Raw genomic sequence first — 26017 nt, 5'->3', positions numbered from 1 at the left:
CTAATTATACAGGTAATTATTAGTCATACTGCTGACAACCTGCTTTTCTCCAATTTCTCCCTCTTTGTCTTGTTACCTTCCGGTTTCTCTTGGAGTAACCTCTTCAGTTAAATCTACTCAATATTACTGTGTACTTGTATGTGTGTGTGTGTTTTCCCCTTCCCTTGGAGATTAAGATCAGTAAAATTCAAGAAAAAATTAAGAGACTTTTAAAATAAGAACCTGAATTGTAGATGAGTATGGGTGTGAATATTGGGTACGTATGACTCTATTTGTTTTTTTGTTTCTTTGTTTGTTTTTCGCTCCGTGTAAGTTTGGTCACACACATATGTACACATCATACACACATTCTTAGATAAAGAAATTGGGAAGGAGATCTAAGAAGGGGGAGGGGAACATCATTCACTAATTTGCTCTTTCTCTTTCTCTTTTTTTTCTTGTTTCTTTTTCTTTTTCTCTTGGTGTTTCATATCTCACTATCATTACTAAGGTTATTATGACGTAGTGCGTATTTTTTGCAAACTAAAAATGGAAGACAGAAAACAGAAAGGAAGAAAAAGTTGGCTGAATAAACAAAAATAAACACCTCATCATCATCATTGTTATCAGGATCAACATTCTTCTTCGCACTTATCCAATAATGTGATTGAAGAAAATTACCGAAATTGATTTGCTTGTTTGCAATACGCAATTTTTATCTTTTCACAAACTTATATAATAAGTAAAATAAGGAAAACAAACTAAAATACAAGAGCAAAAACAGCATGACTTGTTCAATCTCGACTTTTTTCTGTTTTTTTTTTTTTTATTTTTCTCTATTTCTCTCTATTTTTCTTTTTACGATTCTTTGATCTTTTAAAACTAATTTATCAAGCCCAAGAAAAAAAAATTTATAGATTGATCTGTATAGAGTAATAAAGAATAAGCAATAAAAATAGATTAGCTTAAAAAAGTGGGTATTGAATTAGTTGGGCAAGATAACTAATTTCACTGAAAATATAAGGTTAATTGGTTGAACCTTAGTTCTTTTTTTTTTTTGCTTTTTTTTTTTTTGGACCGTATAACTGTTAGACAAATCAAATTTTTCTAAGACTAGGTCCCAGCAAAAAATATATATGTGTTGGAAGCTTATGTGATAATAAATAAATAAATCATGATTACACATTCGTGGGTTAAACTTTCACTTAATATAAAATATGCAAATGAGGGTTCAATTCAGTTGAGTCACAAATAAGAGAGGGGGGATAACCATATGCTCAAAGTAAATATGCTATATCCCATCTCTTCTTGTCATTTCTTCCTAGTATCTTGTTATTAAATTTTTACATTCGGATTTTTACATTCAATAAGTGCCTTGGTCATATGATAAGTAGGTGTATTATTGCACGTGATAGCAGTATCCCTCTATCGTAGCAAATGATTAAGTTTTGTTTAACATATTTTTTTTATCTTTTTTTTTTTTTGTTTTCTTTTGGTAAATTTTTATTCCATCAACAAAAAAAAAAACAAAATTTTGGCGATGCTCTGTCAAATTTTTTTTGCATCGCTAAATGGCGAAATAATTGAGTTTCTATTATCTTGTTGTTTTCGTCCAGTATCTTTAAGTAGAACTACTTGATATTCTTTCATTGCAATTATCGCCATTCATCATCACTTTAGAGCCACCTGATATACATTTATTTTTACATTGATTCTTTTATTCTCTCATCTAGGTTCCAAGTGAAATAAATATCTATAATTTTCTAGTTAAACAAAAAAAAAATATTAAAGAAAAAGTTGTTGAGAAGTAGTATTCATTGTAGTAGGATAATAATACCATATTTCATTCATAGTTGTTTGATTTTGACTAGATTATTTATTTATTTATTTATTATCGTTTTTGTTTTTGTTTTTTTAATATTTCATTAAATTATGTCACAAGAAGAGGTATCACCACAAGTAGACACTACAATGTCTACTGCCGAACAAACTAAAAAATCCTTTATTGAAATTGTTAAAGCAAGAAAAGCTGCTTTAGAAAAGAAAAGATTGGAACAACAACAACAAGGGGAACAAAATAAGTTTGACCAAAAGCAAGATCCTCCTGTTCAAGAAGAAAAGAAAGTTTTGACTTTTGCTGAAAAATTAAGATTAAAGAAGCAACAAAAGGCCCAACAAGAAGCCCAAGCTCAATCTCAATCCCAAAATGAAACTGAGGTAAAAGCTGATGACAATGCAACAAATGTTGGAGAATCTAGTGTCTCTAATTCTACTGAAGAGCAAAATTTTCAAGAAGAACCAAAAAAGGAGGAAGAAGAAGAATCTTCCGAAGTCAACAATGCGACAGTTCCAGTCGAATCTAGTACTACTGTTGAAAATCAAACTAACAATGAAGTAAAAGAAGAGGAGGAAGATTTAGAAGGTAAGATGACTGTTACTAAATTATTAGATAGATTGAACGAAGTCCCACCAATTGAAGATATTTATCTATTTAAGTATCCTGAAACTTTTGAATCGCCTGATCCTAAGTATAAGAAAGAACACATTAAATACACTTATGGTCCAGCGTTCTTACTTCAATTTAAAGATAATTTAAATGTTGTTGCCGATTCTAAATGGGTTCAATCTACAAGATCAAAGATTATCATCCCACCAAATATGACTAGAAATAATAGATCTAGAGGAAATGGTGATTCATCTAAATTTAGTTCTCGTAGTAATACTAACGACTTTAGATCTAATTCTTTCAGAAGTAACGATTCCAGAGCAAGTTTCAAGAGAAAGTCAAGAAGAGATAGAGACAGAGATAGAGATGATAGAAGATCAAATAGAAATGCTTCCAGAAGAGAACGTTCTGAAAGAAAACCAAAGGAAACTGAAGAACCAAAGAAAAAGGAAGAAGAAGAACCGAAAGTTGAGGTTGCTCCCTTGGTTCCAAGTGCCAATAGATGGGTTCCTAAATTTAGAGCTAAAAAGGCAGAAAAGAAATTGGCTCCAGATGGTGTCACTGAATTGCTTGAAAAGGAAGAAGTTGAAAGAAAGATGAAATCTTTATTGAATAAATTAACTTTGGAAAAATTCGATCCGATTTCAACTGATATTTTAGCTTTGGCTAATTTATCTAAATGGGAAACTGATTGTGATACTTTGAAAACAGTTATTGAACAAATTTTCTTAAAGGCCTGTGATGAACCACATTGGTCCTCTATGTATGCTCAGTTATGTGGTAAAGTTGTTAAAGATTTAAATTCAGAAATTGTTGATGAAGCTAATCCAGGTATAACAGGACCAAAGTTGGTTTTACACTTCCTTGTTGTCAGATGTCATACGGAATTTGAAAAGGGTTGGACTGATAAATTATTAACAAACCCAGACGGTACACCATTGGCTCCAGAAATGATGTCTGATGAATATTATAAGATGGCAGCTGCTAAGAGAAGAGGTCTTGGTTTAGTCCGTTTCATTGGTTATCTATACCGTTTGAATTTATTGACTGGTAAGATGATGTTCGAATGTTTCCGTAGATTAATGAAAGATCTAAATAATCAACCATCAGAAGAAGTTCTTGAATCTGTCGTTGAATTATTGAGTACTGTTGGTGGTAAATTTGAAAATGATAGTTTCAATGCCGGTGCTGCTACTTTAGAAGGTTCTGCTCTACTGGACAGTTTGTTTGGGTTATTGCAACAAATTATTGAAGGTGATGAGGTTTGTAATAGAGTTAAATTCAAGTTATTGGATATGGTAGAATTAAGAGAAAGAAATTGGGAAAGTATTAAACAGGACCAAGGTCCAAAAACAATTCAACAAATCCATGAGGAAGAAGAACTGGCTCGTGCTTTAAAACAAGCAAACTCCAGATCTAATTCTAGACGTTCCAACCGTAACAGTAGTAATAGGAACTCCTCAAAAAGAGATGGACCTCCACCTGTCATTAAGGACAAAGACAATTTCACTACAACAAGATCATATTCACAAAGATCTCAAAGAATCCAACAAAAGGAACCAGAACCTGCTCCATTACATACATCTGCTTCCACTAATATGTTTAGTGCATTAATGGATGATAATAACAGTGATGATGAATAGATGAATTGTCTGAGCATAAAATAATCTACTTTTCTAAATAGAGAATAATAATAGAATAAGAAAAAATACATTAACACATATGTAATATTATGATAAACGTGACAGTAATAGCAATGGACTTAATTCTAAATAATAATTGTTTGTTTGTTTTTTTCATCACAGCTAAACAAATGATATGGCATATTTTATCAACTTAATAGAATTTTCAACTCTTATTTTAATTTGTGCTATATATAAACATAATAATTATTAAACATGTATATTAATTTCTATTTTAAAAGAAATAATGAATTTTTATTAGTGATATAGTTTTTAAGTATTTTAGCCTATTTATTCTATAGTGTATTATCTGAATAATAGCACACTTATAGAAAGTCGGTATATATAAATATATATATTTTTTACAATAGAATAGAGGATTAGCAGAGTAACTCTGAGTATGTGAGATAAAAATAGTTTATAAGAAATTGTCCTTTGGAAAATAGAATGGAGTATTGAGATACAATAGATTATTGATGATTAGTAGTATTCCATAATAATTTGTAGAACTGTGCCCTTCTTTTGACCTTTATATTCGATTAAGATTTGCATATACCGTTACATAGTTTTAAAGTGCTGGTTGTCTTTTAATAGAACTGTCACAGTATCTTGACATTGCATTAGAATGTTCATTATTCATTTCTTAGAGATTACTCTCAAGATCAACCAACCAGATACTATCTAGCCTTATTTACTTGAAGTAATTACCACTTTAGGATAAAGATTCCATTTATAGGAATATCTAAAAAGGGAATAAAAGAATAAAAGGCAAATAAACTGAAGCAAACAAAAAAAAATAAGAAACATAACGATAAGAAGTAAATAAAAAATTCGTTGGCATTTCTTATTGTCACAAAAAGTATCCTTAAATAGTTTTAGAGGGTCACGTTGACAACAGTATGTAAAGTAAATAAAGCAGAGAAAGTTAGTATATATAAAAATGGATGCAAGTGGTTATATAGAAAACGATTCTAAAGCTATGGTTTTACTTATGGGATTAAGAAGGTATGTAGTTAAATTTAATACAAGATGAATTTCCTTGATATTTTTATTAACTGTTATCCAGCATTGAGCCTTTCACCAATACTAACATATATTGACTTAATTATTACTTTATTCAGTAAGAAACCTAGATGTAGTTTTATACGTCTGGGTATAGGTGTTTGAAAGTTTTATTTTATTTTTAGATGTGGGAAGTCATCGATATGTAAAGTTGTGTTTCATAATATGCAGCCTCTGGATACCCTATATTTAGAATCAACATCAAGCCCTTCTTTAGAACATTTTTCGACATTAATTGATTTAGCAGTGATGGAGTTACCTGGTCAATTGAATTATTTCGAGCCCAGTTATGATTCTGAAAGATTATTTAAAAGTGTGGGTGCTTTAGTCTATGTTATTGACTCGCAGGATGAATATATGAATGCAATAACTAATCTAGCCATGATCATAGATTATGCATATAAAGTCAATCCTAATATTAATATCGAGGTTCTTATACATAAAGTAGATGGGTTAAGTGAAGATTTTAAAGTGGATGCTCAAAGAGATATTATGCAAAGAACTGGTGAAGAATTATTAGAATTAGGCTTGGACGGGGTTCAAGTCTCATTTTATTTGACTTCCATCTTTGATCATTCCATATATGAAGCATTCTCGAGAATTGTTCAAAAACTTATACCTGAAATTTCATACTTAGAAAATATGCTTGACAACTTAATACAGCATTCAAAGATAGAAAAAGCTTTTTTGTTTGATATAAATTCTAAGATATATGTCTCAACTGACTCCAACCCTGTTGATATTCAGACTTATGAAGTATGTGCTGAGTTTGTAGATGTGACTTTGGATTTATTCGATTTATACAAGAATAGATTAGGACCAGGAAATAACGATGAAGATGGCATAAATAAGCCTATTTATCAAGAACTGAAGAATGTTTCAGAATTGGGAAATGGTGTCATTCTATATTTGCGTCAAATGATTCGCGGATTGGCACTAGTCGCACTAAGTAGACCTAAGAATGCAGATGTAGAGAGTTGTTTGACTATTGCAGACTACAATATTGATATATTCAAAAAAGGTTTGGAAGATATATGGGCTCGTTCAAAGATTGATAATAGTCAAATAAAGGCCATACAAAATGAGTCTGTAAACCGTTGACGGTTATGTATATGTGTGTTTAGAATATTTCTCTCATAAAGAGCAAAATTTTTACGTTTTGCTCTTGTTCTCTTTTAAAAGTATTTAGTTGCATATGGTTCTAGTAATAAACTACGCTATAATATTTTTCATAAAAATAAAAATTATTGAACCAAATAAGGTAAATGTTTCAAGCAATTATTAAGGTAGATAAATACAACATAATTATTAACTAAATTGTTTTTCATATTTTTTTGAATCAAATAATCTGTTTGAAAATCTAAATTTCCAAAAGCTTATATTAATCATTAAAATAATATGCTATGAGTTGATGTTGTTAATTTTTAGCATATTGTTTTATCAAGATATATGGTGTCCTATGATTTCAGGACCAACTGATCTAATGTGATAATCAAAAAATTGTACTTAATATACATTAACAGGAAAGGAGTGCAAGGATGTGTGTATCTAAAATATGATATTTGAAGAAGCTGGAGAAAAACGTGGACTGGGGTTTCTTCATTAGAATTGCATTATCATAGTGTTGGAATTTGGAGTCCTCAGCATCAATGGTAATGATAGACATCATGCTTGTTCTATTTTGTACTAAATACATGTATATACTTATTATATAGTGTATGCAGTATGCATTCTTTTATTTACTTTGACTCTTCTTTTAAGTTTTTCATTTCTTTTCGAATCTCTGAAAAATACTGTTGGTGGAAAATAAAATGTTTTCCTGATATTATGATACATCTGTGCACTACATAATATATAGAAAAACTAATTAAAAATAATTCTTATGAAAATGACAGTAATAAACTCTCATTTTCCAACACAATCGATTATTTAGATTAGTACATTAATTATCTGACTGATTCAAACCCTAAAATTTATTACATTAATCTAGGTGCACTAGTGGATTAGAACTGCACCTCAATTCTCTAATCATGGTAATTATTATTTTATTCTACAACAATTACTGTTGTGGAATAGAATAGTTATAACCATCAAGATTACATAAGATCCTGAATGAATCTAGAACCAATTAGTGTATTAATAAGCCATACATGTGCTACAACATTAGATGCTGCATAATAAAAAGATTGGATTACATAAGATCTTGGCAAATCTAGAATTTACCTATTGTTTTATTAAGTCCCACGTGTATTACTAATCACCATGATTAGAGAATTGGGATGCAGTTCTAATCCAGTAGTGCACCTAAATTAATATAATAAATTTTAGGGTTTGAATCAGTCAAGTCATTAATGTAGTAATCTGAATAATCGATCGAGCTCCAGAAAACATATAAAAGGACAACGTTTTCAGGAGATAAAAGATCATCTTCCATAATCGTTTCTTGTAAATAATTTATATATTATGTATAAACAAAATAGAACAAGCAAGTAACAAGTCAAGTAACTTCGAATAAGTACATTAGCTCGATATAAGTCGCTTAATATATAAGACCGTTTAGTAATTACACTATCGACTATAGTTGATTACTGTCTCGATTATTTGAATTACTATTAATATTATTTGCGCTTCCCTGGAATACACAAAGAACTTCACCACACCATACTACAACAATTACCGTGTTGGCATTGGGAGTTTGGCCGAGTGGTTTAAGGCGCCAGATTTAGGTTTCTTTGCTTAAACATTCTGGTATCTTCGGATGCGTGGGTTCGAATCCCTCAGCTCTCATTTTTGTACATACATTATTTTTTTATCATAATAGACGAAAGTTGTGGAAATCATATGGTAAATAGTATCTGATAACAATAGTTCATTTGGATAGATATATACACTTACTCTTTATCATTAGACAGATTAATTGAAGATAATCAAAATTCATATGAATAACATTAAGTATGTAATGTACACTTTGTACTCAACTATCTCTTGTTGATAACTATTGGTTGTTTTTTCTCTTTTTTTTCCTGCTGGATGTTTCGGTTCTTTATGTTTATTTTTCCTCTACATAAATTTCTTATACTTCCACTAGACAAGGCTTTCCTTTCAAATTTCCAAAGGAGAATTTAGGGAAATAGAGGTGATCTTAGTGTTTTTAGATCATTAATTAGAACCCTTACACAGCAAAATCCAGGATATTATGAAAAAGGCTAGACTTTACACGCACTCTTTTTAAGGTTTACCTGTTTGCGACATATTCAGCTAGTTAAACACATGTTACTGACAAAAATATATAGGTTGTTTTAAATTTTTAGTAGAAAAAGTTAATTTATCATTAATGGATGACAAAGGTGATATATACAAAAATAGTCTCGTAATAAATACAATCAATTTTTTCATAAGTTTTCTTGGTTGAATTTTTCTTCTAGTTCTAAAATAGAGAAATTTTTAACTAACTTATACAATCATATATATCTTATATGTGCATGTTTAGAGTATTAACATTAAAATATATTCACGCTTCTCTTTTAATGAAAGAGTATTTATAAAGCTTTGCAGTGGATAAGGTCCAGATAAAAGGAGACCATTAATTTTTTTGGATCAAGGAAGAAGGATATCTGCTGTAATAATCCACAATTTAAAGACGCTCTACTTTACACTCGTAAAGTAGGTGTCAATAGTAATACTATTATAAATTAATACTTGAAAGATTTAAATAAATAATGGGGTCTTAGTAAGACCAAATTAGTTTATTTTAGACTCTGGCTTAATATAACCACCTTTTTTACACAGAAGATAAAAGATACTGTTTGTATTAGAAAGAAGTGATTGTGGGGTATCAAATTCTTTAACTTCGCCGTGGTCTAAAACAAGGATTTTATCACTATCCATAACAGTATCAATTCTATGAGCAATTGTAAGTATTGTTCTATCTTTAAACTCAGATCTTATAGTTTCTTGAATAATTCTATCAGTTTCCAGATCAACAGCTGCAGTAGCCTCGTCTAATATCAGGATTTTTGATTTGTTTAAAAGAGCCCTGGCTAAACATATTAGTTGTTTTTGACCAACTGATAAATTTGACCCATTTTCTTTTATTTCAAGAGTCAAATAATTAAACTGTGTAGGTTGATTGTTATCGTTTTTAGTGTTGTTTGATAGTCTTTCTAAATGAGATTCAAGATGGGCCAAACGAATAGCTTTAACTACCTCTTTATCGGTGAATCTGTTGAAAGGATCCAAATTAGATCTCACAGTGCCTTCAAAGGCGTGTGCATCTTGGGGAATAATAGCAATATTTGATCGTAAATCGTATAATCCTATTTTAGTGATATCTATACCATCTATAATAATTGTTCCAGTAATTGGTTCTAGTAAACGAAACAAAGCTAATGTTAATGTTGATTTACCAGCTCCAGTTCTTCCTACGATACCTATTTTCTCAGATGGTTTTACTTTAAATGATATATGTTTTAATACCGGATCCAAAGTCTCTCTATATCTCGTTGAATAATTTCTAAATTCAATATTACCATTTTGTGGCCAAGTATGATCTGGTCGATATTCCCTAACAATAGATTCAGCTTCTCTTGTCAACTCAGTATACTCAAGTATCCTTTCCACTGATATAATACCATTTTCCAATAATACAGAAGATCTAACAATCCACGTTAAAGATGTTGTTATTTGTAATACATAATTCATCAATAAACCAACCATACCAGCAGATAGAGGTTTCGTTGATCTTAATGACAATAAAGCTAGTAAGGCGGTAATCAAAATTGTAACTGCACCGATTGTTTGTAATCTTATCGATAGCCATCTATTAGTGGATCTGTAATTAAATAGACAATTTATATTGAATTGAACTTTATCATTGTTCTTAAAATTGAAAAGAGCATAATGTTTAAAGGCTCTAATAACACTCACCCCTGTAATTGTCTCTCCTATTAATGCAATAACTGGTGAATAAGAAACACTAGTCAATCTTTTTAATTCTCTTGATTGAACAATAAATAATCGTTGATAATAAATATAGAATATCATTAATATAGTAGTGAATAACAAAAATAATGGAAGAGAAATACCCACTAAAACAATTGTTACTACACAATTCATAATCGATTGGAAAAATACCATAAAAATATGTTGTAAACTAGTATCGACCATATCCATATCAGAAGAAAATCTATTAAGTATACGTCCAATTGGAGTGGTATTAAAAAATTCCATTGGGCTATAAATAACAGAAAGTGACATTGCTTCATACAACCTCTTCGAAGCTCGTAAGGTAGAATACAAAAGTAAAATGATGGTTCTAAGGGTATTAAAGCTAACTGTTGTCAATCCAAAAAAGGCATATATTCCAACAAATTTTAAAACATTTTTATTTTCCCCCACTAATTGATTCTTTTCAGACCAGTATTTTAACCAAAATGTTTGAGTTAAATCTAAAAGTCTGGTAAGTAACGTAAAAATAAAGAAAAACATAACACCTACAAGACCACAAGCTTTAGCATAAGAAATATAGACTGACATTTTGACATGACCAACTTGACTTGTTTCTTGAGTTTGTCCTGATTTATCTTCAGGGTTTACTTTTTTAATAAATGGTTCTGTTTTGAGAGTGGCAAGGGAAGCCTTCCTTGAAAAAAACCTGTTATTGTTTAACTCTTCTATGTCCTCTTCATCAATATCCCCATCAAAGTCTTTTGACGGATCTTCTGATACATCTTCATCGTTTGTATCCCCTTCACTATTCTTATCAAATTCTTTTATCAATTTTTCAAGAATAGGCCTTTTTCCCTCATCATGTAGAGCCTCTTTATACGTTCCCTCCTCTGCAATGTGGCAATTTTCCATTGCATATATTCTTTGCGCATGTTTTAAAACACTGATTGCATTTGTTGTTAATACCACTGTCTTATTTCTTAGTAAACCGTTTTCTTCGTCGAATATTAGTTCAGTCATCTTTTGACGAACCCCAGCGTCAATAGCAGATAATATATCATCGAGTAAATAAATATCTGATCTTGAATAAAGAGCTCTTGCTAAGGATACTCTTGCCTTTTGACCACCAGACAACGTTATACCCTTTTCACCTACTAATGTATCGTCACCATCAGATAGGCTTTCTAAATCTATTTTCAATTGGCATGCCTCTAGTATCAAGTTATAATATAGTTCATTATACTTATGACCAAATAGAATGTTACTTTTAATAGTATCATTCATAATCCAAGCTTCTTGAGGACAATATGCAATGGACTCCCCTCTTATAATAACTTTTGGAGGAACAAGTGTTTGAGAACCACTAATACAAGGTAGCTCACCTAATATGGCTCTTAATAATGTCGACTTTCCAGCACCTACTCTACCAATAATGCATGTAAGTTGTCCTTTTTGTGCTTTAAAATAATCAATACTTCTTAAGGCTACTTGGGTTCTATCAATATTAGCTTCTTCATCACTAATAGAAAGCGTATCATTTGATGAAGTTGGTATTTTCCATAAAAAAGTAGCATTGGTAATTTCAATTGATGGAGTGGTAGCTTTATTGGTAGTTATTGCTGATGAGGCAGGTGTTTTAATATACTCAATAAAGGAAGTATCCATGTCTTTGTTTGACAAAAACTTCTGCACTCTATCTATTGACACTTTTGTTGTAATTATAGAGTTGATAGTTTGAGGAATCGAAGAAATGGCACCATTTAAAATGACTAGTAAAGAAAGAGATGGGAAAATTAATTCAGGTGTTAACGGTTGAGAATTAACACTTGCAAATATTGCAAAAGTAAAACAAGTTACTAAGATAGGAAGACAATTCCAGAGTAAATGAATCAGATTACTTGTAATACCAATTTTTTTCAAATTTTCTAATTCTAAATCGTTACGTATATGGTTCAATTTATCCAACATGGGTTCTTCCCAAGAGTAAAGTTTAATTGATTTAATCGAATTTAAGACTTCGTTAGTAGCCTTGACCCTGGCATCATTATATTTCATTTTAATTTTTGACAAAGCCTTCACTTTTTTTGATAAAAGCCCGTTTATTGGAATCATTATTATCATAGGAATAATACCAGCTAAAGTGGCCTTTCCTAATAACATGTAAAGAGAAAATAACACCACAGCAATTTGGATTGGTGCACCAATGATAGTTTGAGCATTTTCAAAAAATCTTTGTAATCTTAAAACATCAACTGCAACATAATTTATAATATCACCAGTAGAAAATTCATCTTTATTTGCAGAGGTGAGGTGAAGAGTCTTTTGATATATCAAAGATGTCATTGATCCTCTTATACCAAGACCTACTTGAAATATAGTGATATAAAATTGATTGTTTAATAGGGTGGATGAAACAGTTGTCAAAAAGATAGCTAGAGCCATGAACAATCCATGAATGGCAGGATATTTTGACTCATTAGTATTAAACCCCATAATTAAAAACCTTAAGAACTGGGGTTGGATTATTGTAAGAAGATCATTTAAAGTTTCAAATGAAATGGCGACCAACATTTTAATCCAAAAGGTATTCCAAATCGCAGATAATAAAGAATTAGAATTATTCCACTTTTCTCTTTCCCAGTTTTTTTGAAGGGATTTAGTTATTTCGGTTACATTAATATCAACTGGTGGTAAAGGTAAATTATTTGGATCTTTTAATGATCTATTTTTATAGGTCTCCATTACAAAAGGGTTCATCCAAGTGAAGAATAAATTGGAGAAAATGTGATTAGTTGGGTACCAGTTATTAGTTTTATAAAGCTCTTGTAACTCTGGCTATGGTTCAAATAGGGAAGATAAATAAAAGAGTATGTTTGCTGAATTAAATAAAAGTAATATCTCAAATATAACAGAGTACTTACCTTTTGTTAGATTGTATACCTCATTTGGATAGTGGAAGAATCTTTGACCCAACAGATACAACAAAAATATTGTTTGAAATAAATAATAAAATAGTTGACTTCCTAATGAACAGATGCTGTAAAAATAGACAAAGTATTGTGTTGGGAATGAAATAAATAAAATAAATAATATATTTATAGAAATTGATAGTTTTGTAATATTCTCACAATCAGTTAGATATAATTGGCAGTATAATAAAATGAATTGGAAAGAGATAGATGTCAAATGTATGATATGAGAAGATGAAATGAGACAAATACGGAAGGCATTTCTATTAGTATTCGGAGGCACTGTTTGGGGCCTAATCAGTCTATAGAATTGAATTATACCAATCATGCAAAATAAAATAGCTTGTGATCCATATATTAAAGATAAGAAACAGGGATTCAAAGCATTGATTTTATTGTCAATATATGGAGAAAATTTATTGGAACAAAAAGTTCCATTTATCTGAGAATTCATTAAAATTAGTTGGCATATGCCTTGTTAGTTATCAAGTCGAAGTAATAGATAGGAACATATAGTACAATATCGTACAGTATTTCTGTTCATCATTTTTCTTTAACATTGAACCCAGGGCTTAGACTAACACTCTATCTCATTGATATATATAATATATATTCATCTTATATAATGATTAAATTTAATTTTGATTTATGATAAAATGTGTGAAAAGTGTAGCAACTGTGTGGTGTATGGGTGTATCTATCTGATTGGACATTTAATCTTTGATATTGACCTTAAATAAAATTCTGCGACAACAATAAACATGGTTTGTTTGATATAACTGTTAGCAATGTACCATCAAAGTAAGCCAAAAATTTCTTATGGTAAATTTAATTGGGGAGATAACAACAAAGCTATGATAAATATAATTTAACTTATGCAAATATTGATAAATAATACTATAATGTAACAACATAGAGAAGCTAAATAAATAATCAATATATAAATACATAAATACATAAATAAATAAATAAATAAAATAATGTAAACCTCATTAGAAATAAAATAATATTTTTTATTATTGATATTAAGTGAAATTTTTCATTCTCCCCTGAAAACTAGTTTATTTAGATGCATGATTCTTTAACTCTTTGATGTAGTTTAAAGCAGAACCAGCCTTGAACCATTCAATTTGTTCGGCATTGAAAGTATGAGTCAACTCAACATTGAAGGCTTTTCCGTTTTCTGGGTGGACTACCATTGTAATGTTTTTACCTGGAGCAAATTCATTCAATCCTACGATATCAATTCTGTCAGTTGGTTGGATCTTGTCATAGTCAGCTGGGTTCTTGAAGTTCAATGGTAATAAACCTTGTTTTTTTAAATTAGTTTCGTGGATACGAGCGAAGGATTTAGTGACAATGGCAAAAGCACCTAAAAATCTTGGTTCCAAAGCAGCATGTTCACGAGAAGAACCTTCACCAAAATTTTCATCACCAATGACAACCCACTTGACACCTTGGTCCCTGTAGTCTCTAGCAGTGTCTGGAACACCCTTGTATTCACCTGTATAAACATTCTTGACATAGTTAGCTTTACCGTTTTCGGCATTAATAGCACCAATCATATAGTTATTAGAGATATTTTCTAAGTGACCTCTGTACTTTAACCATGGACCAGCCATTGAGATATGGTCAGTGGTGGTCTTACCAACAGCTTTAATTAATATTGGCATGTTGGTAGCATCCTTACCATCCCATGGTTTAAATGGATTTAATAATTGTAGACGTTCAGAAGTTGGAGCAACAATGACATCAACAGCGTCACGGTTAGCTGGTGGAGCTTGGTAAGTGTTCACACCGGAGTCATAACCTTGTTCTGGTAAACCGTTACCAAATGGTGGTTTCAATTTGAATTCCTTACCGTCTTTATCTTTCAAAGTGTCGGTGATTGGATTGAATCTTAAATCACCAGCGATGGCAAAGGCAGTAACGATTTCTGGGGAGGCGACAAAAGCGTGGGTTTCTGGGTTACCATCGTTTCTGGAAGTGAAGTTTCTGTTGTAGGAGGAAACAATGGTGTTCTTGTCACCCTTCTTGATGTCCTGTCTATCCCATTGACCAATACATGGACCACAAGCATTAGCTAGAACGACACCGCCGAATTCTTGGAAAGTCTTCAATTGGCCATCACGTTCAATAGTAGCTCTAATTTGTTCAGAACCTGGAGTGACCGTGAAGATTGACTTGGCCTTTAAACCATGGGCAGCAGCATCCTTAACAATGGAAGCGGCACGGGACATATCTTCGTAAGAGGAGTTGGTACAGGAACCAATTAAACCGACTTTAACATCCAATGGCCAGTTGTTCTTAACAGCGACTTCCTTTAATTTGGAGATTGGAGTGGCTAAATCCGGAGTGAATGGGCCATTGACGTATGGTTCTAAAGTGTTCAAGTCGATCTCAATGACTTCATCATATTCACAACCTTTGTCAGCAGATAACAAATCTTGTTTATATAATTTAGCAAATTCAGCAATCTTACCACGCTTGGTAGCAACTAAGTAATCTTCCATGGACTTGTTGAATGGGAAGACAGAGGTGGTAGCACCGATTTCAGCACCCATGTTACAGATGGTACCCATACCAGTAGCAGAGAATGTGTTGACACCATCACCGAAGTACTCAACAATCTTACCAGTACCACCTTTAACAGTAGTGATACCGGCCAACTTTAAGATAATATCTTTTGGAGAAGTCCAACCGTTCATCTTACCAGTCAATTTAACACCTAAGATCTTTGGAGCCTTCAATTCCCATGGCAAGTCGGACATGACATCAACGGCATCAGCACCACCCACACCAATAGCCAATTGACCAAGACCACCAGCGTTTGGAGTGTGAGAGTCAGTACCGATTAACAAAGCACCAGGGAAAGCGTAGTTTTCAAGAACAATTTGGTGGATAATACCAGAGCCTGGTTTCCAGAAACCCATGTTATATTTGGCAGAAGCAGAAGCTAAGAAATCGTAAACTTCTTTGTTCAAGTTAACGGCTCTAGCTAAATCTTTTTCACCACCAACTTGGGCTTGAATTAGATGGTCACAATGGATAGTGACTGGTTTAGCGACTTGTGGTAAACCAGCAGACATGAATTGTAGGATAGCCATTTGAGCAGTAGCATCTTGACAGGCGACTCTATCCGGTCTTAATTTCAAGTAAGAGACACCACGTTGGATATCTTGTTCATGTGGGTTATCCAAATGAGAGTAAAGAATCTTTTCAGCATAAGTCAAGGGTCTGTTTAGTCTTTCCTTGACAATTTTTAGATTCTCGACATTTTGTTTGTAGTTAATAAAGGAGTGATCTTCTAAAAGATTCTGATTAACTTTAGAATCTCTTGTCAAATTAGAGACAGTGGCTAAAGAACGACGCAATGGGGCCCTTAGAATAGATGCAGAACGAGAAGATAACATTATGTCTTGTATATGCACACAGTTTGCTATTTGAGAGAGGGGTAACTTATATATTTATTGAAAGGGTCAAAAAATAAATAAGAAATCAATTAGTTAATCAGTCAATAAATAAATAAATAAATAGATAAATAGGTAGGAAATTAAATAAATATTGTATGGAATATTAATTACTTTGGCAGGTTGTTAATAAATAAAAACAATTGTATGTACAAATAAAGATATGTGAGGGAGGAGAGGAGAAGAAAATGAAATAAAAAATAAAATTATCAATGGATTTCTATCTCTCTTGCATTCGCTGTTAGACCTGAGGTTGGAATTCAGTAAGAGAAAGACAAGATGATAAACAAGAAAAAGGAAACTTAAAAGCTATGTTTAAATATATAAGAAGAGGCAACTAAGTTAGAAAAGAAAAAAAAGAAAAAGAAAGAGAAAGAGAAAGAGAAAAAGATCATATGGATAGAAGAATGAAGGAGTTGTCTATTCAAAGGAAGTGGGATAGGAAGTGATCACTACATAGAGAGAAAAAAAGAAAAGGAAAAAGAGAAAGACAAAGAGAGGGAGAGATGTATACAGGTATTATTCAAAACAAAAGTAACCAGAACTTGTCTTTATTGAATATATATCAAAATATGCATATTAAAATGACTTAAAGAATACTTCAAAAAAACGAAGGCCAATCAAACTGCTATAAAAAAGAGAACAATCCCGAATAAATGAAAAAGACAGACACCAAGTTATTAAAGAAAAATAAAATCATAGGAGTAATACAAGAGGAAAAGAGACAAAACAACAACAATGACAACAACGTATTCATCACCATCATCGGTGTCAACACTGAAGAAAAAGAGAGAAGTGGAAAATAGAAACAAAAACAACGATTTGTATATTATCCATTATTACTGTCACCACTCATTCGATGAGATTACAGTTGTGATGACCAAAGTTGGAAGTAAGAATAGAGGGAGCACAGGTGTACGAAACTATATTCCATCACTACCATTATTAAAGCAGAATAGGAGTAAACTAATCATGAACTGTAATGTTTTGTTTTTGTTTTTACTTTTGTTTGGATCTTCTTCGAGGAAAAAAAAAATAAATTAAAGAATAACAATAATAACAAAATAGTAGGGATTCGCCAATGAAAATTTGCATGATTCAAAAAGAACAGAAGAAAATTGTTTCTCCCCTAAAATACACTGGCTTCTTTTTGGTCCGCATGACCTTTAGCGACTTCTCGGAAAAATAGGGGAAAAGAAATCCTATAGTTGTTGTAACGTTAACCGAAGATCGGATGTATCACGTGCACATTTAACAAGTATACGGTTATTATGTCATTGGTTCTTTATTCTGCTATTGTTTTTTCTTCTTTGGTAAGAACTACTCATAATCAATAAGTTAAAAATGATACTTTAATTTCTATCTATATATGTATATATATTCAACACTATACAGTAACTAAATGAGAAATTGCGGCTATGATAAAACATTATATGATGTATATTTCATTGTAGCTATACTTGTACATAATATATATATATGTATTTATATATAAAGTAAATGATTGGAAGGGAAAGGTAGGGAACGTAAAGATATTAAAATTGAGAGGTGGAGGAATAGTGATGGTAATGGTCAAAAAGATAAAAAAGAAGAAAAAGGAGAAGAAGAAGAAGAAAATATTTATGATGGGTGTTCGATTTAAGGAATGTTAGTTAAAGAATATAATTATGAGTATATGAGAATTGTATTTAGCTAAAGATTATTTGATTTATTTAATCGTCTTGGCTTCTTGTTGTCATTGTCCAGGAGTATTATTATGGCAGGACGATTTCCAATTGCGAATATAGAAATTCTTATTGTACGTAATGTCTCTGGTTAGTAACTCCTTTTTTTTTTTTCTTTTCCTATACCCTTATATATGGAATGACAGTTTCCAAGGATTCATCATCAGAACTTAGAGATGGTGTGTGACTTTTGTGGTTTTGGCTTAGTCGACTACTTCGTGACTTTTGCAAGGATTTGATGTCATTTGTTATACTATGTGACATAGTAGTGTTTATTTTCACACTTGGGATCCTGATGTTGTTACCTACGTTTGTTTTGCTAGCGGTAGAGGTAGTTTTAATGGTTCTGATGGTGGATTGCTTAAATAAAGTTTTCAGATGCATCATTTCTATTTTAAATATCTGTTATTTTTTTTAAAAAAAATTCCGTTTTAGTTAAATGATTATTTTTATTGGTTCGTTTGCTTGTTTGATACGTGTACGTGTGTGTTCTTCCATTTAATAGCATCGTAAGAATGGAAAGTAGCAGAAAACAAATGTAAATGTGAAATGTTCTAAGGCAAATTAACCATCTCTTTATATATGTTTTCTTTGCTTTTTGTTTTTTTTTTCATATTATGATATAGAAATTACAGTAAACGTACTTAGTGAAAATAATGAATGATAAAGAATATTCATAGATAGCAATAAGAGTAATAATACATGGCCTTTTTACTTTCGGAAAGACGGGAGATACCTTTGTCTTTAACACAGAATTCCATCCACCAAATGATCTAATAAATGAGAGTTAAAGAAATAAAAAAAAAAAAAAAAAAAAAAAAGATAAGTTGGGTATGTCATAGCAAATACATCGTTATTATTATTTTGTTCTTATCACTCATCTATTCAACACGTTTTGGTTGATGTTGTTGGTTGGTTGTTGTTATTATTATTTGGTTATTGTATCTTGTTCCTATTGTATTTCCACAGTTATTAAATTGCAATTAAATCAAAAAATATCATGGAGTTTTTACAATAACAGAAAAAAAAAAGTCCATTACTCCGAAGATTTTTGGGGTTTTTTTTATTTTGATGTACTGTCTTTTGTCAGCTGCTGACTTATTGTGATTCTTATCTATTCATTTGTCAGTGTTTGCTATTCAAAGTTCGTACATAGTGTTGATGTGGTACTCAATATTAGTATGTACAGGGATTATCTTTAGCTATATAAGACACACGGTGAAAGGAATCGTGTATAGTGTGGTGTCCTGATGATTGTTGTTGTTTCAAGGGCGATCTGCTTATTTTTTTTTTTGTTTTGTCTTTCTTTTTTCTTATTTCTTTACAGTTGACACACTTTTTTTTTCCTTCCCCTTATGCGTTGTTTGTGTACACATTAAAATAAATCCAGATTCCTCTCCCTTTTTGTTATTTTGTTATTTTCGCGTTGGTGCGATTTGATATTTTTAAATACGAGTTTACAGCCGTTCGATAAAAGTAGATAAGTCTCAAAAGAATTTCTTTTATTTTTTTTATTTTGGTCCAGCTATGTGTATCTTTTATTTTTATAAAGGATTGCTTGGTTATGGATTTTGTGATAATACAGAAATAGTTTTGAGAAGGAGGGTATAAGAGAACATAATATTTCTTTGCAAAACTTTAACTGTGGTTTCTATGTATTTATGATTCGTATACATACATATATTATATACTAATATGGGTGTATTTAGCTATATTGATTTATTTCTTGACAAAATATATTATGCATAAGATCAGTGATGACATATCGATAATTTTTATTATTGTTGTTGTTATTGTTGTTATTTTTCTGTGATGAGATTTTTATTGTCACCAGTAAGATTGATCATATTGGTACTGTTGTTGGTACGTGGCTCAATTTTCAAAGATAATTGGTATTGAACCTCAATATGTGGGACTTGCCCCAAAGAGGTTTCTATCAAAGTTTGAATATCATCAAATCTTTTTAATTTATAATGAACATGTTGGAAACTTAGTATCTCCTCAATAATATCCACTATCTTAATTCTTTTACTAAAATTTATAATATCTTTGTTTCTATGCAAGTAATCTGAGTTTCCGGCAGCAATAAATGTTAGATCAGATAAATATATACCAAAAAATGGCACACATGCAACATCTTTCATTCCTCTCAATTGGGCTCTATAATTTGAAAAGTTCTTTTTGGAATCCATCAAATTATTTAATGCACTTAAAATCTTTGTATAATTTCTTGGAACAGTCTTCCATGTGTTCTTCAATCTATAAACTGGCGAGGAGTATAACGCTGATATAATAGCCGTCATCGAAGAATAATTATTTAACTCTTTACAATGTTGTGCTACAGTAATGAAATACTGAATGTATTTAGATCGCTTTTTAATGTCCGTTTGTTTCACAATAGAATATGAAATATAATTAGTTAAATGATTTGCATTCATGATAAATTTAGAGATATTGACTGAACCACCCATATTACCATATTTGTTACCCCATGCTCTATCTAGACATTCGAACATCGATATTCTTAAATATAACTCATGTTCCATAATAGTTAATTGGGTAGCAAAAATATGTGATTCAATATTTAAAAGTTTTAGCTTTTTAGATTTAATTAAGGGTAGCGATGTATTGAAAAAGAAGCTACTATTATTGTTGCTACTGTTGACGTTAGTGTTGATGTTGGAATTTGTTTCTGAATTATCCTTTTTTAAATTATCAGAATTATTGTCCTTGAAAGATATATCTGTTTGATTATCCTTATTTAATATTTTTTTGACATCTTTGTTTATATCAGTTGTGGTATGATCCATAGGGTCAGTTAATAATTTTTCCTTAATCTTAGCTAATAGATCATCAGCACCAGGAATTCCTTCATGTATAGCTAATTGAGCAAATTCTTCTAATGAGGATAGACCAGTTTCCAAATAACATGGATTCCAATAATGCTGAAGAAATGTTTTCATAATATTAATGACCCTACACTTGATTGGATTTAGTTTATTTTCAATCCATTCTGTATATTCGTCATAATTTAACTCTTCTGGTGGGTATAAATTATATCTATATATCAACTCGTAAAGAAATTCTTTGGTTGTCATCATGCTTCTAAATGATATCAACATAGTAACATTAAATGAGGGATCGATTACCTCATGGCTTGTCAGATGTTCAATTAAAGCTTCTTTTGTTCCCCCTTTGACTTGGTCCCTATTATCATAAATTAAATCAAAATCGTGTTCACTTTGTAAATACCATTCAATGTCATAGTTATGTTTAATTTTCTTATTACTTGCAATGACTCCTTGACTTTTTTTTATAAGGGAAATAGAAGTGTTTCTTGTCTTCTCGTTACTATCAGTTCCTTCTTTTTTGTATTCATATTTTATGTTATCATCGTCTTCTCGATTTTCAATATATGAGTCATCCGAATCTGAATCTGAACTATAATCAAACCATATATTTTGTTCACCTTTCAACAGTTCTGCAGTTAAATCATTTTTCATCATTCTAGTAGCATAATTTATTAGGTTTTCCCTTTCTTCAATTAAATGTTCTACAATCTTGCAAGATAAACTAGCTATTTCAACATACTTCTCACATGATATCAAAAAATCTTCAGAATCATCTAAGAAATTTATATTATTAAATTCAACATCCTCTTTAATCAATTGATTCAGTAGTCTTTTCGACTTTCTTTCTAATTTAGCAGCATGTTTATTCAACTGGATTCTCTCCAGTATTATAGGTTCATTGAAATCAATTGGATGATTTGGTCTCATAGGTGAAAATATATAGGGATCATTTAATGTAGTTTGTTGTGCTGACATTATTAAGCTTATTAAAATGTTGTGGAAAGTTTGTTTGATGCTATAGAATTCACCAATTATACCACCAATTGTAAACATGGCATGTTTTAAGCATTCTTTGCTTTCGTGATCGATTGTCATATTTGGTTGTTTGATTAACTGTTTTAAATTAACAAATATCGTCAAATCTAAATTCTCCATAATTTCTATTAAAGTTGTATTTTGATTGAGTTGTTCGTAGGTTTTTGAATTTAAATGTAATGTTCTTGTGCCTTTTTTGGCCTCAGAAATAAAATATTCGTCAGTTTCCTTAATATTAAACGTATTTTGAATTTCATTCGCAATTTTTTTCATTGTTATCAATGTATCACTATTTAATGGATATTTAGTCTTTTTCTTGAACCTTTTTGATCGTGTGAATGTTTTAAAATGAGAATATCGAGTGCTGAGTGATGAAAGTGATACAAGAGATACGCTTTTTAAAATATCACTATCTGAAGAGTCAAGCATGTCACTTGTTAACAAATTTGGATTCTTATTGGCATTGGAATTTATATTATTTTTTGGAATATTAACACCAGCCGCTAAGGCGATAGCATTCGCCATTTTCAATGGCAAAGCAGTGTTGGATGATCTTTTTGATTCATCAGTAGACAATTTATTGTTTTCATTGAAAGTATTTAAAGACGTTGCATTTGAAACGGTAGACTCTGAGGGATACATAAATTTAGAAAATGGATTTGTCCAGGAACCACCACTAAAGGATACTTGGAAGAATCTTGGTAAAATTTGGGGGATATTTTGAAATTCATTTTTGTTTAGTATTGAACTTTGTAATGTTTTATGTAAAAGCTCTACATTTTTTATTAATTTAAAAAAATCTTGGTCAATACTTTCAAAAAGATTCCGGATCATAGTAGCTAGGGCATCTGCATGGGAAATGTGTTTTCCGTTAAAGTTCTCATTGATACCTGTGATGGAAGTATATCTTTTCTTTGTGTTAGGGGACAAAATAGATTCCATTGATGCACGGGTCCTAGCAATTAATGTTTCAGCAGTACTGGTGCTTAGATTTCTGTCCTTTAATGAATCTACAGTTGTATTTCCCACAGAAGTTCTTAAATTTTCATGATGTTTGGAAACTTGGTTAAAATTCATTTCAGAATTATCAAAATAAACTAATGCATTTAAATTAATTCTGGACAAAGAGTTTATTAGTTTCTTAAGTAGAGATTTTATCTTTTTATCACATTTAGCTGCCTGTATTTCATTGGAAACTAGTCTGCAAACTAATTGTGTAAAGATGAACATATTAGATAATATTGCCATGAATTTTTTGAAATTGAAATAATCATTCTTTAAAATCATATTGTGTGTCAATTTAATGTAATATAAGGTTAAATCTTCTAACTCGATCCATGTCTTTATATCCTTTTGATGATAATAGAATAGGCCAGGTTTAGCCATGATTGCACGTCTATAAAACGAGGTATTTTGTGGGGATACGTTATCCCCTTCCTTTATATTTTTGGGTCCCTCAATTGAAGATATATTGTCTTCTTTTAAATTTTTATCTATTTCAGTAGGATTTTTGGTATTAATTGGTGGTTGTAATGTGGTAATCTTTTCTACACTATCATTTGCATTCTCAACGATGACAGTGTCACTCAAATTTCTTGGTCTTAGGTCTATGAGGTGGTCATTTGATGGGAAGTATATTGGTGGAGGATTTTTTGTCTGTGCGGACTTTGTTAGATGGAATGCATTTGAGGATTCAGACAATGATGATACCGATGAGTTACAGGCATTTGATTTATTGTCACTGACAGAAACTAATGGAAACTCAGAACAATAAATATCTAACTCTTTATTATAATAAATGATTTTATTAGAGAGATTAGTAGTAAGTGAGACAGTCTGAGGGATATTTTTATCTGTATTATTTGCAATTAAAGGAACCGGATTCCAAGTAGATGAAATTGGACTATGTAAGCTACTAATTATCATTTCAACCTCTTCTAAAGACAGGATTTTTATTTTCTCATTCTTATTTTTTATGGATTTGGTATCAGATTTGGAATCCGATCTTGTACTCGATTTGATCGAGGGTTTTCTCCCATTATTTAAAGCGGAGTACATATTGTCATTACGTATCATCTCGTCAAGAGCTTTAGTATGATTGGTTGAAAGGATTGAGCCTCTTTTAGTAGTTGTGGTGGATGGTTCATTATTTGGTAGTGAATGCTCTTCCGATGATTGAGTGCTGTTATGTCTTGAATAATTAGTCAATAAAATATTACTACTATTTTTCCTACTAGTAATGCCACCATTACCTGAACTAATAAAATTATTAATGGTATTATTCGTAGAAGTAATAGAGTTATTTCTATGCTTCGCTGGAATAGGTAAATTTATTATTATAGTTTCTTTTGCTTCTTCTTCTTTATTAATGTTATTATCTAAATTGTCGTTTTTACTCTTATTAACTCTAAAGATACAACTAACATTTTCTCTGACTAGTTTTATAAACGTATTAGGGAACCAGCCCCTAATTACTTTAAAATTGGAATCCAAATTAATGTTGTAGTTATAATGAGAAGAGTAACTTGGATATTGAATAACTATACCATCCCACCAACCAGTAGGCAACTTTTTTAAAACATAGATTGTATCACCTTTCTGGAACGACAGCTTATTATTATTTTGTCCGGAACTATCGTTATCGGTATAGTGTGAGGTGCGAGATGCGGAAGATATAGACTCCGCTGATATAGAAGAAGATCTGAAGAATCCAGGTGAAGACGCCTTTGTGGGACTAGGAGACAAGGAATGCCTTTGTGGGAATAAATTATAATCGTGAATAGCAATTACAATGTCAATATTGAATATGTTACCTAGCGGTGGTGTAATAGATCCTACTATATTATTATTATTGTTATGACTACTTGGATTATTTTGTGAAGCAACATCATGACTCCTTGTCTTATGGATACGAGTATTCAATAAAGAATCCTTTTTCTCTACACTAGCTGAGGGTACATTATATTCGTTCAAGGAGCGAGTTGTACTTGATGTATTAGGATGTGATGAAATGGGTTTCAGTGGATTGATATCAGATGGAATATATGAATCGGACAAGACCATGCTAGCTGAATATTAATAGTATTAATAATAAAAAGGAAGAGGGCTATAATTAAATTGGCGTATATATGTATATTGTTTTAACTTATTTAGGGAGATTTTGTAGAGATATCGAACCAGCAATATCTATATTATTTGATGATCCCTTAGATGTGAGGCTCTATAAACAAAAAAAAAAAAAACAATTATATAGTGGAAAAGGATTCAAATGGTCAATAAAATGTTTAATTATCACCTTTCAAACTTCCTTATCTTCTGTCCTATCAGTAAATTGAATAACTTCACGAATATATAGACACATACAACATGGTAATGAAAGACTCAGAATAGTCTTTTATTTTTCAATCGTAGAGCCACCTGAGAACTAAAAGTTATCTTTAATATGATTCAGCGTTTTTTTTCCTTTCTTTTTTTCCCTTGGTCATTGTTCCAATCTTCGCTTTTACTTTTTTTAGTTCATAACAATTCAACAATCGGAATTTTGATTCCGTCATTTTTCCGCTTCCTCTTTTTCACATTTCCGCAGGTTATTTAAATTATTTAAGCCCCAGAAATGACAACAGAAACCCTAATGAGTCAATGAAAGACAACTCTTGAGCTGTACAGACGAATATACTTGTTTATTATCACTTAGAGTGTGCACTTAAGGAAACAATTGTTTCATGTTAAGACGACACTGTACTTTTTTTTTGCTTGCTGTTGTGGGTTATTCTCATTGAATGTTGTATTTCTTTGACTTCAAGAGTCTTGGGTTGTATTGCCTATCTTATTTTTTTTCGTTATGTGTCATC

The 26017-nt window shown here is 31.1% G+C and overlaps 6 protein-coding genes and 1 non-coding gene across 7 annotated transcripts; 3 read left to right on the top strand and 4 right to left on the bottom strand.

The window, feature by feature from the left end:
• Positions 1-1911: 1911 nt before the first annotated feature.
• Positions 1912-4068, top strand: TIF4631 (translation initiation factor eIF4G; the record flags this gene model as incomplete). Its single annotated transcript, XM_064857256.1, has 1 exon — positions 1912-4068. One exon carries the CDS (start codon positions 1912-1914, stop codon positions 4066-4068), a length of 2157 nt encoding a protein of 718 aa, XP_064716389.1.
• Positions 4069-5047: 979 nt separating this feature from the next.
• Positions 5048-6270, top strand: GTR2 (Gtr2p; the record flags this gene model as incomplete). The annotated part of the gene is made up of 2 exons (XM_064857255.1): positions 5048-5112; positions 5295-6270. 2 exons carry the CDS (start codon positions 5048-5050, stop codon positions 6268-6270), a joined length of 1041 nt encoding a protein of 346 aa, XP_064716388.1.
• A 1588-nt stretch (positions 6271-7858) lies between these two features.
• On the top strand, positions 7859-7956 carry PWA37_000580. Its single transcript has one exon. It is a non-coding gene; the product is annotated as a tRNA-Leu (tRNA).
• A 954-nt stretch (positions 7957-8910) lies between these two features.
• On the bottom strand, positions 8911-12873 carry BPT1 (ATP-binding cassette bilirubin transporter BPT1; the record flags this gene model as incomplete). Its single annotated transcript, XM_064857254.1, has 1 exon — positions 8911-12873. One exon carries the CDS (start codon positions 12871-12873, stop codon positions 8911-8913), a length of 3963 nt encoding a protein of 1320 aa, XP_064716387.1.
• A 78-nt stretch (positions 12874-12951) lies between these two features.
• Positions 12952-13539, bottom strand: PWA37_000578 (uncharacterized protein; the record flags this gene model as incomplete). Its single annotated transcript, XM_064857253.1, has 1 exon — positions 12952-13539. One exon carries the CDS (start codon positions 13537-13539, stop codon positions 12952-12954), a length of 588 nt encoding a protein of 195 aa, XP_064716386.1.
• Positions 13540-14146: 607 nt separating this feature from the next.
• ACO1 (aconitate hydratase ACO1) lies at positions 14147-16498 on the bottom strand (the record flags this gene model as incomplete). Its single annotated transcript, XM_064857252.1, has 1 exon — positions 14147-16498. The coding sequence occupies one exon, from the start codon at positions 16496-16498 to the stop codon at positions 14147-14149; it is 2352 nt and encodes a 783-aa protein (XP_064716385.1).
• A 3580-nt stretch (positions 16499-20078) lies between these two features.
• Positions 20079-25229, bottom strand: PWA37_000576 (uncharacterized protein; the record flags this gene model as incomplete). The annotated part of the gene is made up of 1 exon (XM_064857251.1): positions 20079-25229. The coding sequence occupies one exon, from the start codon at positions 25227-25229 to the stop codon at positions 20079-20081; it is 5151 nt and encodes a 1716-aa protein (XP_064716384.1).
• Positions 25230-26017: the final 788 nt, after the last annotated feature.

This window comes from Arxiozyma heterogenica (genome assembly GCF_036370985.1).
Source record: "Arxiozyma heterogenica strain weizmannii chromosome Unknown scaffold_11, whole genome shotgun sequence".
In the NCBI taxonomy this organism is placed as follows: domain Eukaryota; kingdom Fungi; phylum Ascomycota; class Saccharomycetes; order Saccharomycetales; family Saccharomycetaceae; genus Arxiozyma; species Arxiozyma heterogenica.
The sequence above is the reverse complement of the archived record's forward strand: the minus strand, read 5'-3'. Positions and strand labels throughout refer to the sequence as shown.